Below are 17,673 nucleotides of genomic sequence, written 5' to 3'. Positions count from 1 at the left end.
TGCTGGTAGCCCATAAACTTTCCTTGAACACTACGCTCATCCAACTTGTGTCTAGCAGGGTAGTGAATAATAATGTCTGAACCCCAAATTCGCAGGTATTTTAAATTAGGGCGTTTTTTAAACAACATTTCATAGGGTGTAACATTTAAACTAGAATGATAGGATCTGTTTTTAACAAAAAGATAGGCATGAAGAGATTCCGCCCAATATTCTTTCCCCAAATTAGCATCATGCAAGTAAGTTTTAACACCTGCCTGCAAATCACGTTGCACTACTTCTACAATCCCATTCTGCCAAGGACTTCTAGGGCAGGACAACTCGTGAACAGTCCCCTGCGCTTCCAGGAAATGTGAAAATTCCTCAGAAACAAATTCTCCCCCCCTGTCAGAAAACAAATGCTTTATAGGTTTGTTAAAGTGGGTTTTTACCCAGTTGCAAAAAATCTTGTACTTCTCAAGTGCTTGTGACTTTTCAGCAATGGTGTAAACAAAACAATATCTGCTGTACTGATCAATAAGAGTAAGCCAATATTTTGAATTTCCTAAAGAAGGAGGGAGTGGCCCTACTAAATCACAATGCACACGTTCCAATGGCTCTGTTACTTTCCTGCCTGAGCATTTACCCTTTCTTGCAACTTTTATCTTATTCTTACAACAAGATACACATTGCATATAGTATTTACATGGCTTCAAGTTTAGTCCATCAACAATCTTCTCTGTCTTTATCACATCTGTGAAATTTAAATGTCCCAAAAGTCTATGCGCCTCATGAATACATCCGGAGTGAGGCTTTACATTTCTCAGCCCCTGACTTTTTCTCAACCCTTGCCTTGGCTGGGTTACTCTACAGTTCACAGGTGGCTGTGAATGCGTTTTAAAATATAGTCTATATAAACCTTCAGACTCTTTGGCATACAATACACGTTTTCCCCCTTTGTAGAACTCACATAGTGATTTTGTGAAGCACACAGTTACTCCTTGGCGTGCAAAGCAACTTACTGATAATAAATTGTCCACTGATGGGCAGTAAGTGCAATTTGCTATTGTGATGTTTAAGGAGTCAAGTTTCACAGTACCTCTGCCAAGCGACTGTAGAACGTCGGAGTTGGCCAGATGAATGGTGCCAATTTCCTCTTCGAAAGAAATAAACAGACTTCGGTTGTTACAAAGATGAATTGACGCCCCGGAATCTACTACAAACGATTTCCACGTGTCATCTTTAATTACTTTACGACCTAATTCACGAACATGGAACGCTCGCGGCTCACGTCCATCTTTACGATGTGCTGCCGACTGCTGGGTTGCTGTCTGTGATTTACGAACTGGAACGGACCTTGAAGCATTTTGCTTTTTAAATCTGCAGTTCCTCGCAAGGTGCCCCTGCTTTTTACAAAACCAGCAATGCTTGGAAGTTTTGAAAGCAGATGAATCACCACAGACTTGCATACGGCGTTCCTCATTATTTTTAGAAATAGGAGTGCTAATCCCACAAGCCTCCCTTCTGTCCAGCTCGCCCATCAATCTTGCTGTTACCCCTTCCACAGTTAATTGTGCTGGAGGTACAGCAGATATCTGGCTAGCTATGGCAGACACTGACTCCTTTCTAACGTGCACTGCCGCAAGACTGTCCCACATTTCTTTGGCAGTTTTCTTATTTCTTATATACACAACTTGCTGATCACTAACAGCCAAGTTAATTAATGCCCTTGCTTTAGCATCACCTTTCGACCAGGCATCGGTCATAGGAGCAGGAGGGTCCTCGGTCACGTACTTCCACACATCACGGGAAGTCAGAAGTGCTTCCATGCGAAAAGACCATAAGCTATAGTTCTCGGCCGTTAGTTGCGGGAATGTTAAAGCCTTCTCAGCCTCAGCAACACGGTCTGCCATGCTGGAACTTTTCAACCACCAGCCCACAAAACCGTTGCAGCAAAAAGAAGGAAAAAACCTTTCTAAACCTTTCTCCAAAAACTAACATGTGTAGTTCCACACTCAACCACTGGGCCCATAACCAAGATGTTGGGGTTAAAAGCAAAATCAGCAGAAACTGGTTGAGAAACTTACACATAGAGACCAAGACTTAAACAAATGCTTGGTTTAATGGAGAAAGGAAAAATTACAAAAATTAAATTAGGCTTACACAGAATACCCGCACAACCAAACCACCCACCAAGAGCACACTGGGAAAACGCCCAGCACAGAGGCAACACACAACACCCCTGATATACCCTGCATCATCAGCTTCACAGCAACACCTGTAGAGCTGCTCCACAGCTGCAGAGCCCCAGTCATTAAATCTTTCCTGACTCTTAAAGGTACAGTGAAACAATAATGACACTTTTACACAATCATTCAACAGGGCCATCCAGTCCAACCCCCCTGGGTTGGGGGGAAACACAATCAAAGCATTCTTGACATATGCCTGTCAAGCTTCTGCTTAAAGACCTCCAAAGAAGGAGACTCCACCACACTCCTTGGCAGCAAATTCCACTGCCAAACAGCTCTTACTGTCAGGAAGTTCTTCCTAATGTTTAGGTGGAATCTTCTTTCTTGTAGTTTGAACCCATTGCTCCGTGTCCGCTTCTCGAGCAGCCGAAAACAACCTTTCTCCCTCCTCTATATGACATCCTTTGATATATTTGAACATGGCTATCATATCACCCCTTAACCTTCTCTTCTCCAGGCTAAACATACCCAGCTCCCTAAGCCGTTCCTCATAAGGCATTGTTTCCAGGCCTTTGACCATTTTGGTTGCCCTCTTCTGGACACGTTCCAACTTGTCAGAATCCTTCTTGAACTGTGGTGCCCAGAACTGGACACAGTATTCCAGGTGAGGTCTGACCAGAGCAGAATACAGTGGTACTATTACTTCCCTTGATCTAGACGCTATACTCCTATTGATGCAGCCCAGAATTGCATTGGCTTTTTGAGCTGCTGCATCACACTGCTGACTCATGTCAAGTTTGTGGTCTACCAAGACTCCTAGATCCTTTTCACATGTACTGCTCTCAAGCCAGGTGTCTCCCATCCTGTATTTGTGCCTTTCATTTTTTTATTTTTTTATTTTATTTTTGCCCAAGTGTAGTACTTTACATTTCTCCTTGTTAAAATTCATCTTGTTTGCTTTGGCCCAGTTGTCTAATCTGTTAAGGTCATTTTGAAGTGGGATCCTGTCCTCTGGGGTATTAGCCACCCCTCCCAATTTGGTGTCATCAGCAAACTTGCTCAGGATGCCCTCAAGCCCATCATCCAAGTCATTGATAAAGATGTTGAATAAGACTGGGCCCAAGACAGAACCCTGTGGCACCCCACTAGTCACTTCTCTGTGACAGGATGAAGAGGAGCCATTGATGAGCACCCTTTGGGTTCGGGTCAGTAAGCCAGTTACAAATCCACTGAATTTTACCAGCTTCTTTACAAGAATATCATGGGGCACCTTGTCAAAGGCCTTGCTGAAATCAAGTTACATGTGTTTTGATCCTTTTTTAGCCAATTGTTCCTCCTTATCCATTTTTTCAGTGTTTTTAAATACCTTTGTTTAATTGTCTCTTAGTGATAATCTTACTGGTATTCTTTATTTTTTTAAAAAAAAAACCTCTTTGAGGTTTTACTACAATCAAGTGGTGAATGAATTTTGTTAAATACATTTTCACTTGAAAAAGTTTGCATTTCTTTTGCGGTGGGTGAGAGGGATGGTTCCACATTGGGCTGCACAAAGGAGGAGGTTTGGAAAGGTCCTCCCCCCCCCACTTCCATTCAATTTTAGCTCTGGCAAAATTTCTTAACTGCAGCACCATCATGTATTGTGGGGGGGGTTGGGCCCAGTCTTATTCAACATCTTTATCAATGACTTGGATGATAGGTCCCTTCCAACTCTACAATTGTATGATCCTATGTCTACTCAGAAGAAAGTCCCACTGTGTTCAATGGAGGTTTACCTCCTGGGTAAGTCAATACAGGATTGGAACTGGAAACTTAAATCTTGGAAAGAAGAAGTTGTCCCCACAAAAGTAGGCTGGCAAAATGAGTTAATGGAATATTCGGAAATGGCTAGGTTAACTGGAAGAATAAGAAATCATGAATAACATACAAAAAAGGAACCAGGGAAGGTCAAGGGATTTTAATAATCCCAAATTGTGGATCTAAAATGGAATGTAAATTGTTGTTGTTTAGTCGTTTAGTCGTGTCCGACTCTTCGTGACCCCATGGACCGGAGCACGCCAGGCACTCCTGTCTTGCACTGCCTCCCGCAGTTTGGTCAAACTCATGTTCGTAGCTTCGAGAACACTGTCCAACCATCTTGTCCTCTGACGTCCCCTTCTCCTAGTGCCCTCAATCTTTCCCAACATCAGGGTCTTTTCCAAGGATTCTTCTCTTCTCATGAGGTGGCCAAAGTATTGGAGCCTCAGCTTCACGATCTGTCCTTCCAGGGAGCACTCAGGGCTGATTTCCTTAAGAATGGATAGGTTTGATCTTCTTGCAGTCCATGGGACTCTCAAGAGTCTCCTCCAGCACCATAATTCAAAAGCATCAATTCTTCGGCGATCAGCCTTCTTTATGGTCCAGCTCTCACTTCCATACATCACTACTGGGAAAACCATAGCTTTAACTATACGGACCTTTGTCGGCAAGGTGATGTCTCTGCTTTTTAAGATGCTGTCTAGGTTTGTCATTGCTTTTCTCCCAAGAAGCAGGCGTCTTTTAATTTCGTGACTGCTGTCACCATCTGCAGTGATCAAGGAGCCCAAGAAAGTAAAATCTCTCACTGCCTCCATTTCTTCCCCTTCTATTTGCCAGGAGGTGATGGGACCAGTGGCCATGATCTTGGTTTTTTTGATGTTGAGCTTCAGACCATATTTTGCGCTCTCCTCTTTCACCCTCATTAAAAGGTTCTTTAATTCCTCCTCACTTTCTGCCATCAAGGTTGTGTCATCTGCATATCTGAGGTTGTTGATATTTCTTCCGGCAATCTTAATTCCTGCTTGGGATTCATCTAGTCCAGCCTTTCGCATGATGAATTCTGCATATAAGTTAAATAAGCAGGGAGACAATATACAACCTTGTCGTACTCCTTTCCCAATTTTGAACCAATCCGTTGTTCCATATCCAGTTCTAACTGTAGCTTCTTGTCCCACATAGAGATTTCTCAGGAGACAGATGAGGTGATCAGGCACTCCCATTTCTTTAAGAACTTGCCATAGTTTGCTGTGGTCGACACAGTCAAAGGCTTTTGCATAGTCAATGAAGCAGAAGTAGACGTTTTTCTGGGACTCTCTAGCTTTCTCCATAATCCAGCGCATGTTTGCTATTTGGTCTCTGGTTCCTCTGCCCTTTCGAAATCCAGCTTGCACTTCTGGGAGTTCTCGGTCCACATACTGCCTAAGCCTGCCTTGTAGAATTTTAAGCATAACCTTGCTAGCGTGTGAAATGAGCGCAATTGTGCGGTAGTTGGAGCATTCTTTGGCACTGCCCTTCTTTGGAATTGGGATGTAGACTGATCTTCTCCAATCCTCTGGCCATTGCTGAGTTTTCCAAACTTGTTGGCATATTGGGTGTAGCACCTTAACAGCATCATCTTTTAAAATTTTAGATAGTTCAGCTGGAATATCATCACTTCCACTGGCCTTGTTATTCCCCTTCATGGATCAATGCCTTGTCGTGGCGAAGGGGCTTGAATAACTCAGAGAAGCTATGAGCTATGCCATGCAGGGCCACCCAAGATGGACAGGTCATAGTGGAGAGTTTTGACTAAACGTGATCCACCTGGAGAAGGAACTGGCAAGCCACTCCAGTATCCCTGCCAAGAAAACTCCATGGACAAAGACAACAGGAATGTAAATATAATTGATTTAATGTTTTGATATATGATTTTTGTTTTTTCCCTAAGTGATGTTTTGTTGTTGTAAAAACCAATTAAAATATTATTATTTTTTTAAAAAAAGGAACTGGAAACTTAAAAATTCACGCCTATGGGAGATGAACGGTTAGTCCATTGATTGCAAATGGGTCTTCTCTGGTTGCGACTTAGACCATGTTAAAAACATAGTATTCTCCAATCACAAATGAACAATCATACCCTGGGCCTAGGCCAACTCCAACATCTCTCGCCACCAAAGGAACACAAGCGAACAGCGGAGAACCAGCACAAACGACGCTGACAAAAAAAAACCCACATTAAGTAAAATAGAAACATCGTCCCCCGACCCCACCCCATCTACCTCTTTCCCCCTTTTCTTCCCAATGTCACAACAAATGAAACTGATTTGTAAAAATGTTACAAGGGACTTTGCACATACTTTTGTAAATCAAGAAAATCTTTAATAATAATAATAACATAGTATTGTGGTAGCTTACAGACTTTCACAGTCTGAGAGGCCACTTGCCCACAGACCACGTCAAGAGGACTCGCCTGTGACTTTATACAATGAGGCCGAGTGTAGGAAGATTCTGGACGGATAAAATAAAGGACAGCGCAGAGTTAACCTGTGGAACTTCCTCCCCCAGGAGGCAGGGCTGGCTGCCAACTTAGATGGCTTTAGGAGAGGGCGAGACAAATTCATTGAGGAGGAGGAGAGGGCTATAGAATCATAGAATCATAGAATCATAGAATAGAATCATAGAATCATAGAGTTGGAAGAGACCACAAGGGCCATCCAGTCCAACCCCCTGCTGAGCAAGAAACACCATCAAAGCATTCTTGACATATGCCTGTCAAGCCTCTGCTCAAAGACCTCCAAAGAAGGAGACTCCGCCACACTCCTTGGCAGCAAATTCCACTGCCGAACAGCTCTTACTGTCAGGAAGTTCTTCCTAATGTTTAGGTGGAATCTTCTGTCTTGTAGTTTGAATCCATTGCTCCGTGTCCGCTTCTCTGGAGCAGCAGAAAACAACCTTTCTCCCTCCTCTATATGACATCCTTTTATATATTTGAACATGGCTATCATATCACCCCTTAACCTTCTCTTCTCCAGGCTAAACATACCCAGCTCCCTAAGCCGTTCCTCATAAGGCATCGTTTCCAGGCCTTTGACCATTTTGGTTGCCCTCTTCTGGACACGTTCCAGCTTGTCAGATCCTTCTTGAACTGTGGTGCCCAGAACTGGACACAGTACTCCAGGTGAGGTCTATCAATGGCTGCTAGCCAGGATGGCTCTGCTCTGCCTCCACAGCTGGAGGCAGCAAGGCTTCTGAATACCAGTTGCTGGAAACCACAGCAAGAGGGGAGAGGGGAGAGGGGAGAGTTGCCCTTGTGTTCGAATCCTGCTTGCAGGTTTCTGACAGGCAACTGTTCAGCCACTGTGAGAACAGGATGCTGGACTCTGGCCTGACCTGCAGGCTCTTTGTGTGTCCTTACATTTCACACACACACACACACACACACAATTTTCCAACAAATTTTAACATATTCAAAAGTTCAAATTGCATTTTACAATTTCAATTAACGCCCACACCCCGCCCCCGGTGTCTTCCCCCAAACTTCTCTTTCTGGTTTATAACATATTAATTTATTCTGCTTGTAATTTTATATACCTTATATACTAAAATTAAAATTGTATTCTTAATCTATTCTTAACATTTTGACCTCCTATTTGTGTTTTCTATTTATATTTGTCCATTGTTAAGTGTATTCCTCCAATCCTGCAAGCGAGTTCATTTCAATGCATTGTTTCTGCATATACATCATAAAAGGTTCCCAGTCTTTTTAAAAGTCATTGTTGTCCTTATCTTTGAGTCTCTCAATTAACTCCGCCATTTCAGCTTTTTCAATCAACTTGCAATTGTTCTTTCGTTGGTATTTCAACACTTCTCCATCTTTGAGCTAATAGAATTCTGGCCGCTATTGTCGCATCCATAAATAGATTCTTCTTGTATTTTGGTAAGCCTTGCCCTACAACACCTAATAAGAATGCTTCTAGTCTTTTAACAAAGGTTATCTTGAACATTGTTTTCATTTCATTATAAATCATACCCCCATAGTTTCTAATTATTTTACAATTCCACCACATATGAAAAAGGTACCTTACTTTTCTTTACATTTCCAGCACTTGTTAGAACTAGTTCTATACATTTCTGCCATTTTCACCAGTGAGATATATAAGTGCCACTAGACATGCTCAGCGCCAGATTGAGAGCATTATGTGTGGTTCCCCTGCACAGAGCACCAAGCCAAGGGGGCACAAAATTGAGAAAACCCATAACTGCAAAGTTCATAAATTTTGGCCACGCACAGGGCACCATATCATGAAACATTACCCAGAATGGCTGAGGCAACTGAGGCAATGGCTGAGATGGACGGGGTACAAATAATAAAATTTATTTTGATCTGAAAGCCCACCCCTACCTGCTGTTGGTTTAACAAACTGACATAGTTTTGAACCTGGGTCTCCTTTAGAGTGATGCATCCCTGATCTCTCAACTGCATCCTTTAATTGACATCACCTGCTCAGTTGACACACCCAATTGAGTCAATTTTCTTGTGTTGGCTACTGATTTGATCACCTTGCAAAGCATCTGCTTACAACTGGTGGCCCATTCAGAGGGAAGGGGGCTGCCCCCTCCTACGTGGGGGTCCCTCAGGAGAGCTGAGGGTTTTTTTGGGGGGGAAGCCACAGTACAGAAGGTACACAGTAAAGAAGGCTGATCGCCGAAGAATTGATGCTTTTGAATTATGGTGCTGGAGGAGACTCTTGAAAGTCCCATGGACTGCAAGAAGATCAAACCTATCCATTCTTAAGGAAATCAGCCCTGAGTGCTCCCTGGAAGGACAGATCGTGAAGCTGAGGCTCCAATACTTTGGCCACCTCATGAGAAGAGAAGAATCCTTGGAAAAGACCCTGATGTTGGGAAAAATTGAGGGCACTAGGAGAAGAGGATAACAGAGGACGAGATGGTTGGACAGTGTTCTTGAAGCTACGAACATGAGTTTGACCAAACTGTGGGAGGCAGTGCAAGACAGGAGTGCCTGGCGTACTATGGTCCATGGGGTCACGAAGAGTCGGACACGACTAAACGACTAAACAACAGCCACAGTACAGTTATTGTTGTTGTTTAGTCGTTCAGTACAGTTATAGTCCGACATAATTTGGTGTGGCCTTGTATAAACCAGCCTTTCCCTCTGGATTTATTTGGCTCAATTACCACACCTGAATTTGGTCCAGGTGACCTACTTTTTCCAAAGGGCGGAGGCCCAAACCTAATGTAGCCAGAAATTTAATCAAGCAAACCTTTTCCCCTTATCTTCTCTCTCTTCCCTTCCATTGTCTCCATCCCTTTGCTAGTTTAACGAGGCCCTTTATTACTCTATATAATTTGATTATTCTGGTTGTTGATGCTACACACGCAAATGCATGACAATAGCCTTTTCTTCAGGGGACCTCTAGAGGTGGTTTCCTTTCCCCTGGTCAAGCACAGAGTCTTTTATTAGACCTTCTCCGATAGGGTGAAAGTCCAAATGGCCAAAGCCTGGCAACCTCCTTCTGACCTCCCTGTTGGTGCCTGCTTTCCCCTAGCCATCAGCAGCCCAGTTAGGAAATCCTCCTGCATAATTGCCATGGGGCATTTGCACAACAAAGGGAGCAATCAGGTTAAGAAAGCCTGGACTGGCCTTCCTTTTTTGGGAAGAGGGTAGACTAGAGCAGGCATCCCCAAACTGGGCCCTCCAGATGTTTTGGCCTACAACTCCCATGATCCCTAGCTAACAGGACCAGTGGTCAGGGATGATGGGAATTGTAGTCCAAAACATCTGGAGGGCCGAAGTTTGAGGATGCCTGGACTAGAGGATGCAGACTTTGGCCTTGGGTGGGGGGGGGATCCTGAATTTGAGGCCGCAGGTGACCGTAATGAAGCTAGGATGCAATGCCAGGAAAGAGGAGAGTTCTTGCAACTAGCCCTGCACAGCAATTTCTGGCTGTGGTTTTGTTAATTCTTATCATTTTATAGTTTATTAAATGTATATCTTGTGTGCCAGTGAAGTAGACGCTCATCTGCACTCGAGAAGGAGTGGTTATTTGTGAGCACTACTCGGATCAGCACCTATTTTCCATACCATGGTCAAATTCTGGAAAATATGAAATGAGAAGGACTAGGGCTCAGCTCACGCAAAACGCCCTCTGAGCCTCTGAAGTAACTTCCTGTGTTCCCGGAGTTTCTTTTCTACATCGGTGACTACCTGCAACTGGCAGCCAGCTCGCTGCATGTTTGCTTGTTTAGTTATTATTTTATTTATAACACACTTTTGCATTCAAATCACTCAAGGTGGCAGACACAGTTCTCCCCCTTCCTCAGCTAACCCTCACAACAGCCCTGTGAGAGGCAGTGACTGGCCCAGGGCCACGCAGTCAAAGCTTCATGGTCCTGGTCCGACCCTGGCATTGCAAAGGAAGGAGAAGGCATTCATTATCATGACTCGCAGGTTATGCCCAGCTCCTGCTTGCCAGTTTCATGCCACTGGTCACTGTGAGAACAGGATGCTGACCTAGATGGGCCAGGGATGATGGGAGTTGTGGTTCAGAAACATCTGGAGCAGGCTTTCCCAAACTTTGGTCTCCAGCTGTTTTTGCACTACAATTCCAACCGGTCCTGCTAGCTAGGGATGATGGGAGTTGCAAACGTATTAATATTCAGAAAGCAGCAGGGAACCCCATTAGGGTCTGAAAGACCCTGTTCCCTAAAAATAACCTGTCTGGGTTTTGGGGTCTTCCGGGGATGGGGAGGCCCATTCTCTCAGTCCTGCCCCCCTCACAGGCCTGTTTGGTGAGGGACTCAGGAGAGGGCAATATCAGGAACCAAACTGGCTCCTTCCTTGATGTCCTCCTCCTGTTTTTGGTTGCAAAAGGCTTTGGGAAACGGAGTGCTTTTTAAAAAAAGGGCTAGTGCTGTGTTGCTTTTACGTTTTTAAACAGGTTTTATATATGGTTACAGGTAGGTAGCCGTGTTGGTCTGAGTCGAAGCAAAATTAAAAAATTCCTTCAGTAGCACCTTAAAGACCAACTAAGTTTTTATTTTGGTATCTGAAGAAGTGTGCATGCACACAAAAGCTCATACCAAAATAAAAACTTAGTTGGTCTTTAAGGTGCTACTGAAGGAATTTTTTTATTTTGTTTTATATATGGATATAGTTTAAATTCAATCAATGTGCAATTGTTTTTTCTATGACTTCAGCGATTCTCATATTTATCTGTAAGCCGCCTTGAGTCCCAGCCAGCCAGGGAGAGTGGAGGGGTATAAATAAACATAGCAACAACATGGAGCTTTAAGGGTTGTGCAGAAGTAGGAATTTTCAACAGGTGCTTCTTCTCACACCACCTAAGTTGCCTTCAAAGCCCCTCCATTGCACAACCCTTAAAAACATATCAGTTGCATCTTACCATCCCTAAAAGCAATCTGCCCATCCTTATCCCCAGTGCACCATAAGACCCTTATCAGCAACACCCACCCTTCCTGATTGAATTATTATTATCTTATCTTCCTTGTGCATCTATCAAAGGCATTTTGACCCTGACCCTGATGAACCCATTATTATTTTAAGTTTATTGATCTCTCCACCGAAACAAGTGGTCTTTCTGCTTTGCATCCCATGTTAAGTCAAACTATGGCTTACCAGGACCACGCAAGGTGCTGGCTCTCAGCAAGGAACTTGCAGTGGCTTAACTCCCCCATGTTTGTTTTTTGAATAAAGCTAGCCTTGTACTGAGTTAAGCTGAGGTTTGACTTGGTGCAAACCAGGCCTAGGGCAGGAGGGTGGCATGGAGAACTACTTAGTGACGGCTGCCTTCCTTAATCAAGTGAAATCTGCTAGAGATGGAGGCAGCTGGGTGAGTATACTGCTCTTCTAGGGTTGCCAGACTCAATAGAGGACAGGACTTCTGTGCCTTTAATTGCCCTGCTCTCTTTTGAGTCTGGAAACCTTAAAGAGAAACCAGCAGACCCTTTGTTTCATTTCCAAAAATCCGAGTCAACTTTCAAGATCGTAAGAAAGAACCACGTGTTTAATATTTTTGTTACGGTGACAGAAAACAGTATCACAAAGAGGCCACAAAAATCTCAAGCTTCCTTTCTTAAATTCTACAAACAACCGAAAGCTCCAGTCTCATACCTTCATCATCGGAACACGCATGTGCTCAGAGCTGGCACACCAAACACATGCGCCAGGCAAAAATATTCCTCTTCAACCAGGCTTTGGGCTGACCAACACCCTATATTCTCTTAAATTTGTTTGGGGGAGGGGGTTGTTGGTTTGTTTTGTTCTTGTTTTCATTATGTATTTTGTTTTTATCTTGCATTTTTGTGCTGTGAGCCACCCTCAAATCTACGGAGGAAGGGCAGCACGCAAATTTAATACATAAAAATAAGCAATTAACAATAATTAACAAGGGCTCTGCTTGCTGGGGCCAATGGAATCATAGGAACATGAAATGAGCCCAGCTGCATTAGGTCAAAGGTCCGTGAGTCAAGAGAGATGTGGGATCTGAGCTCAAAGCCCCCTCCCCTCCTGTGGCTTCCAGGAACTGGGATTCTGAAGAACTGACTGTCTCCCGTTAGTAGCCATTGATGGCTTTATCATAAGAAGAGAGCCCACAGGATCAGGCCCATGGCCCACCTAGTGCAGCATCTCCCAGTGCCTGCTGGAAACAAGCAGGAATCCCTCCAGTCCTCTTTCAACGCCCTCTTAGTTGGTGGCCCTCACTGCCTCTTGTGGGAGGGAGTTCCGCAGTCTAACTAATGCTGAGGAAAGAGGGACTTTCTTTGCTTTGCCCCGAGCTGCACTTGAGGCTCCATCATTGCCTTTGCCAGCCTGTCAAACCGCCAGGTGGATCGGGCTCCGACTGGCAGCACACCTGGCGGGGCGCAGGTGAGGGGGAAAGCAGCACACCTGAGCTACCGCCCGTCCTCAGGCGCCGTCTAGTCCAGCCAAGCGGCCCCCTTGCTGCTGCTGCTATTACAGCCAGGCACGCTTCCTCGGGAGTAAGCCCCACTGAGCCGCTCCTCGGCTCTTCCACCCCAGGGCAGCGATGAGGTGGAAATGGCTCTTCCTGCAGTTGACCTCGAAGTCCGGCGCGCGTCTCTGCTAATCCACAGCGGCTCGCGGCGCCTCTCGATGGGGGTCCTTTGTCCCCCAATGCCCCTTCCCCGTCGGGGGTGTTGCTTGTGCCGGACTGATCCTGTGGATCCGAGGCCCGGGCGCCTCCAAGGGCCGCCTGCTCCCCGCCCCCGCCCGGCCATTATCCCACCTGGGTCAAGTGCCCTCCCCAAAGGGTCTGCCCCCATCTATGTCGGTCAACGCCCCCCAGGGCCCCCAGGACATATAAGGGCCGGCCAGAATCCAGACGCTTCACCATCCTCTGGGAACCCTCAACGCCGCCCGGCTCTTCTTGCGCAACGTCGACATGGATCCTCTCGACGCCCCGAAACGCCAGCCCGAGACGCCGACGCCCCCTCCAGCGCAAGGCCCGTCCATCCTGTCGACGGTGCGCAAGAAGAAAGCCTACAGCCGGCACCCGAAGCCTCCCTACAGCTACTTGGCCATGATTGCCTTGGTCATCCAGCGCTCCCCGGAGAAGAGGCTGCAGTTGCACCAGGTGAGCGCACCTGCTGGGAAGCGAATCCGCTTGCTTGCTCATTGCGCACGCGAGCCGTCGGGCCCGTCCAGCTGGCCAGAAAGAGGGTTGCGGGCTCGGACGCCGTTCCCTGTCGGGGTTCTCCTCCCGGAGCCCAGCGGGGCCGCCTTTATGAGTTTTGCTTTACCAGGAGCCCGCCGGTCCGAGAGGCTTTTTAGCCGTCGGGGGACGCAGCGCGTCGGGCTACCATGAAAAGCAGAGGGGCGGCGGGATGCGCGCGAAGTGGGTGGCTCGACAGAGCGGCCCTCGCGGGCTTCGAATGCCCCAGACGCTGCTTGCCTCTTCGGCTGTGCGAGGAGGAGGAGGAGGAGAAGGGCTTCCGACGGGGCCCGTCCTCAGGCCGGCAGCTGAAGTTAAAGCCCCATCTCTCTTTTTCTCCTTTAGATAATAGAAGACATCCGGGCCCTGTTCCCGATTTTCCGGCAGGGCTGCGAGAGTTGGAAGGAGTCGGTTCGACACAACCTCTCGTCGAACCCCTGCTTTCGGATGGTAAGTGTTAGTAACGCTATTGAAGTGTTATTGCTAATAATAATAATGCACAGTAATGCGATACATAAGGCAAATGTTTTTAGGACATTTAGGACAGGTCCCCCCCTTATCTGTGTGGTTGCAAGTGCTTTTAAATGTTTATGCAATGTGTTTTAAGGCAGTAACCCTGGGACTTGGGGTTGATGAGGCCCTTCTGTTTTGCTCATACCTGGCTTGTGGGCTTCCCATTGGGGGAGCCTTCTGGCCGCTGCAAGATGCTCTGATCCAGCTGCGGAAAAACTCCTGGAGGCTTTGCACCTGCAGCAGACCACACTTCGGTTCCAGCCAGAATGGCCAGTGGTCAGGGCGATTTGTAGTCCAAAACCCATCCCAAGGCAACAGGAGGCTGAGGAAGGCTGCAAGGAGTGGGTCATCCTGGGCAGAGAGAAAGTGTCCAGAGGCCTGACTTGGTCATAGAAAGCAGTTTCATATCGTGGTGGGAGATAGCGGGCCCACCTGAGGACGTCAGGACTGGGGGCAAGGTGGCGGTGTGGAAGCAGGAACGAAAGTCCATGTGGCGCGGGGCTGAAGGTCAAGCTGCAGGAAGTCGCAAGTTGAGGAATCGAAGGCCGGGAAGCAGGGTGTCATGAAGGCGAGGGTCCGAGGGTCGAGGAGCAAGAGGCTAGATGCGACAAGGCAGGGATCGCGTTGCTGTGGCAAAGAGCTGAAAGGAAATGCTGGGCTTATATCCCTCCCGGCTCTTGCCACCAGGTGCAGTGGGGTATCAAGTGGCTTCACCTGAGCGGCCGCGCCTTGCTTCTCCAGAACAAGCTCAGGAGGGCCCCAGTCCTGTGAAGCCCAAACTCCTGACACTTGGTAAGGGGAGCCCTGCTGGTTCAAAAAATTCCAGTTTGCATTCTGCTCTTCCTCCAAAAACAGCTCTGGTCCCCACAAGTTGCCAACCAGCTGCACCCAGGATGCTACCCATCTGGGGGTTGGGGAAAGGTCTAGGGCTGTGAAGGTTGGGGGGGGGCAGGGAGTGTGTGGAGGAGAGGGAACAGTCTGATTTAAAGAGTTTCCCAATGGGTTTTTGTTGAGCTGCCTCCTTTGCCAACCTCGCCCCCTCAGATGTTTTTGGACTACAAAGCCCATTAGCAGGTGGGAGTTTGCGGTTGCCCAAGGCCGCTTTACATTTCGCATGGCAAATGTTCCCTCTCCCTCATCCCCTCAAGAGGTTTGAATTGAATCCTTAAGGAAAAAGGGGCAGTTAGGTTGCTATTTTGCAAGGGGGTGTATTCGTTATAGAGCAGGGGGTCCTCCGTCTTTCTACCTCCCCCCCCCCCCAGGTAAAAAGACTAGCATGCCTTGAGACTGCTGGAAATTACCGAGGTCACAAAATGGTGGCGCAGGATTGGGGCCGGCCGCAAGATGGGGGCAGAGATTTTGGCATCCCCTTCTACGACATGTAATCCAGGGTTTCCCAAACTTGGGTCTCCAGCTGTTTTGGGACTGTAACTCTCATCATCCCTAGCTAGCAGGATCAGTGATCGAGGTTGATGGGAATTGTCCAAAACAACTGGAAACCCAAGTTTGGGAAACCCTGAAATCCATCATTGGAAGTTGCTGGGTTGTTTGCCTTTTCCTTGTGGCAAGGAGTTACGCAGCCATGCTTCGCACTTTGGAAAACCCTGTGGTATCCACCCATCGGCCATGGGAGAATTGGGGGGGGGGACTTGTGAATGGGGCAGGTGGGAGTTGGGAGTTGCAAATGAGTGCCAGGTTAGAGAAGACTGAACTGGAGAACTGTAACCTTTATTGCTTGAAATTGAGGTGGGGAAGGGGAGGGGAGATGAAGGGGGAAATGTAACCTTTTACATCTCCTTATTAGCAAAATAAAAAAATTCCTTCAGTAGCACCTTAAAGACCAACTAAGTTTTTATTTTGGTATGAGCTTTCGTGTGCATACACACTTCGCTGACGAAGTGTGCATGCACACGAAAGCTCATACCAAAATAAAAACTTTGTTGTTGTGCTACTGGTGCTACTGAAGGAATATTTTATTTTGCTTCGACTCAGACCAACACGGCTACATACCTATCTCCTTATTAGGTTTGAGAAGTGTGTGTGTGTGCTGTTGTTAATTTACCACTGAAATATTACAGGACGTTCATGAGAAAAGCCATTGTTTTTATCTGTCCTGTTTCTCCAGTATTCAGTTTTCTAGGATGTCCATGAGTACTGGGGGAGGGGGAGAAAAACCTATCTCTATCCACCTTTGAAATCCCATGTTTAATTTTACAAACTTCAATCGAGTCACCTCTTCCTTGCCTTTTCTCTAAACTAGAATGTCCCAAAACCTGCAACCTTTCTGTGTTAGGGGAATGTTTCCAGGGAGCTGTATGTACAAGTGGGGCAGAAACAGAAATTTCTGTTACTATTAAATTTTCTATACCTGCCTATACTCTCAGGACTCGGGGCAGTTACAACATAAAATCACAATACAGTTTCAAGCTTTGTGATGAAGTCTCTCTGATTCTTCAGCTGCTGTTCCTTCACTGCAGGGGGTTGGGCTGGATGACCTCAGGGTTCCCTTCCACCTCTACCATTCAATGGTTCTATACCTCAACCCCCCCCACTTTTGTTGCAGGAGCGAAAGGACCCCTCGAAAACCAACGGCAAGAGGAACTACTGGTCGGTGGACGTCAGCCTCATCCCCCCAGAGGCCCTCAAGCTGCAAAACACGCTCATCTCCCGCCGGGACAAAGCGGCTTTCATCCAGGACTTGACCCCTTACGTGCTCCATGGCTGCCCTTACCCGCCTGCAGGCCTCCCCCGGGCACAGAACCCCGAACGCCACTCGGGAAGCTCGTTTCTCATGGACAACATCCTGCGGATCTCCCCCTCGGACCCCGAAGCGAGAAGTAGAAGCCTTGAGACTTCGCCCTGCTCCTGGGCATCCCTGGACTGTGGGGGCAACTTCTTCCCCAGCCCGGACCCCTCCCTGCCTTCCCCTCGGCAAGGTAGTCTGATGGGCCCCGCAACCCCCCCTGCCTTGGCCGGCCCCCTGCAGACCCCAGGCTCCCTGTGTGGCTCTCTGGTCATGTACCCCACAACGCCCATGTGCTGCAACAGCACCAGGCTACCCCCTCTGGCAGGCCATGTCTGTTTCCAGGGATTGTTGAGCTACGTGCCCCCAGCAGCCCTCCCCTGCCTCTCCTGCTGCCCCCAACCTCCCCCCCAGGCTACTTCCTGGGGCCCCTTGGCAGCCCCACCCGGCCCTCTCCCCTCCCACCCCTTCCCCTCCTTGCCCCCCTTCCTTGCCCCCCCTCCTTGCTGTGTTCATCATCAGACGCAATCGCCCCCACCCCGCTGAAGGGACAGGCTGCTCCCCTTGGAAAAAGGGTCTGGCCAGCTTCCTCCCTTGCCTTACCTGGGAAACATTGCATTTTATTCTATATGGATTTTAAGGACCTTAATATGAATGGGAGGGGCGTAATTTAAATAATAAAAGCCGTGGTGGACACCTGCACACACACCCCACTTTTTTCCTTTTATTTTGAAAGCGGGTCTCAAACCGCTGGAAGAGATTG

At 47.2% G+C, this 17,673-nt stretch overlaps 1 protein-coding gene across 1 annotated transcript; it reads left to right on the top strand.

The window, feature by feature from the left end:
- The first annotated feature begins 13,384 nt into the window (after positions 1-13,384).
- Positions 13,385-17,265, top strand: FOXH1 (forkhead box H1). Its single transcript, XM_088676421.1, has 4 exons — positions 13,385-13,576; positions 14,000-14,104; positions 16,731-17,103; positions 17,216-17,265. Exons 1-4 carry the CDS (start codon positions 13,385-13,387, stop codon positions 17,263-17,265), a joined length of 720 nt encoding a protein of 239 aa, XP_088532547.1.
- The last annotated feature ends 408 nt before the right edge of the window (positions 17,266-17,673 follow it).

This window comes from Zootoca vivipara, chromosome 8, assembly GCF_965207765.1.
Source record: "Zootoca vivipara chromosome 8, rZooViv2.hap1.1, whole genome shotgun sequence".
Classification (NCBI taxonomy): Eukaryota; Metazoa; Chordata; class Lepidosauria; order Squamata; family Lacertidae; genus Zootoca; species Zootoca vivipara.
This window is presented reverse-complemented; position numbering and strand designations above follow the sequence as displayed.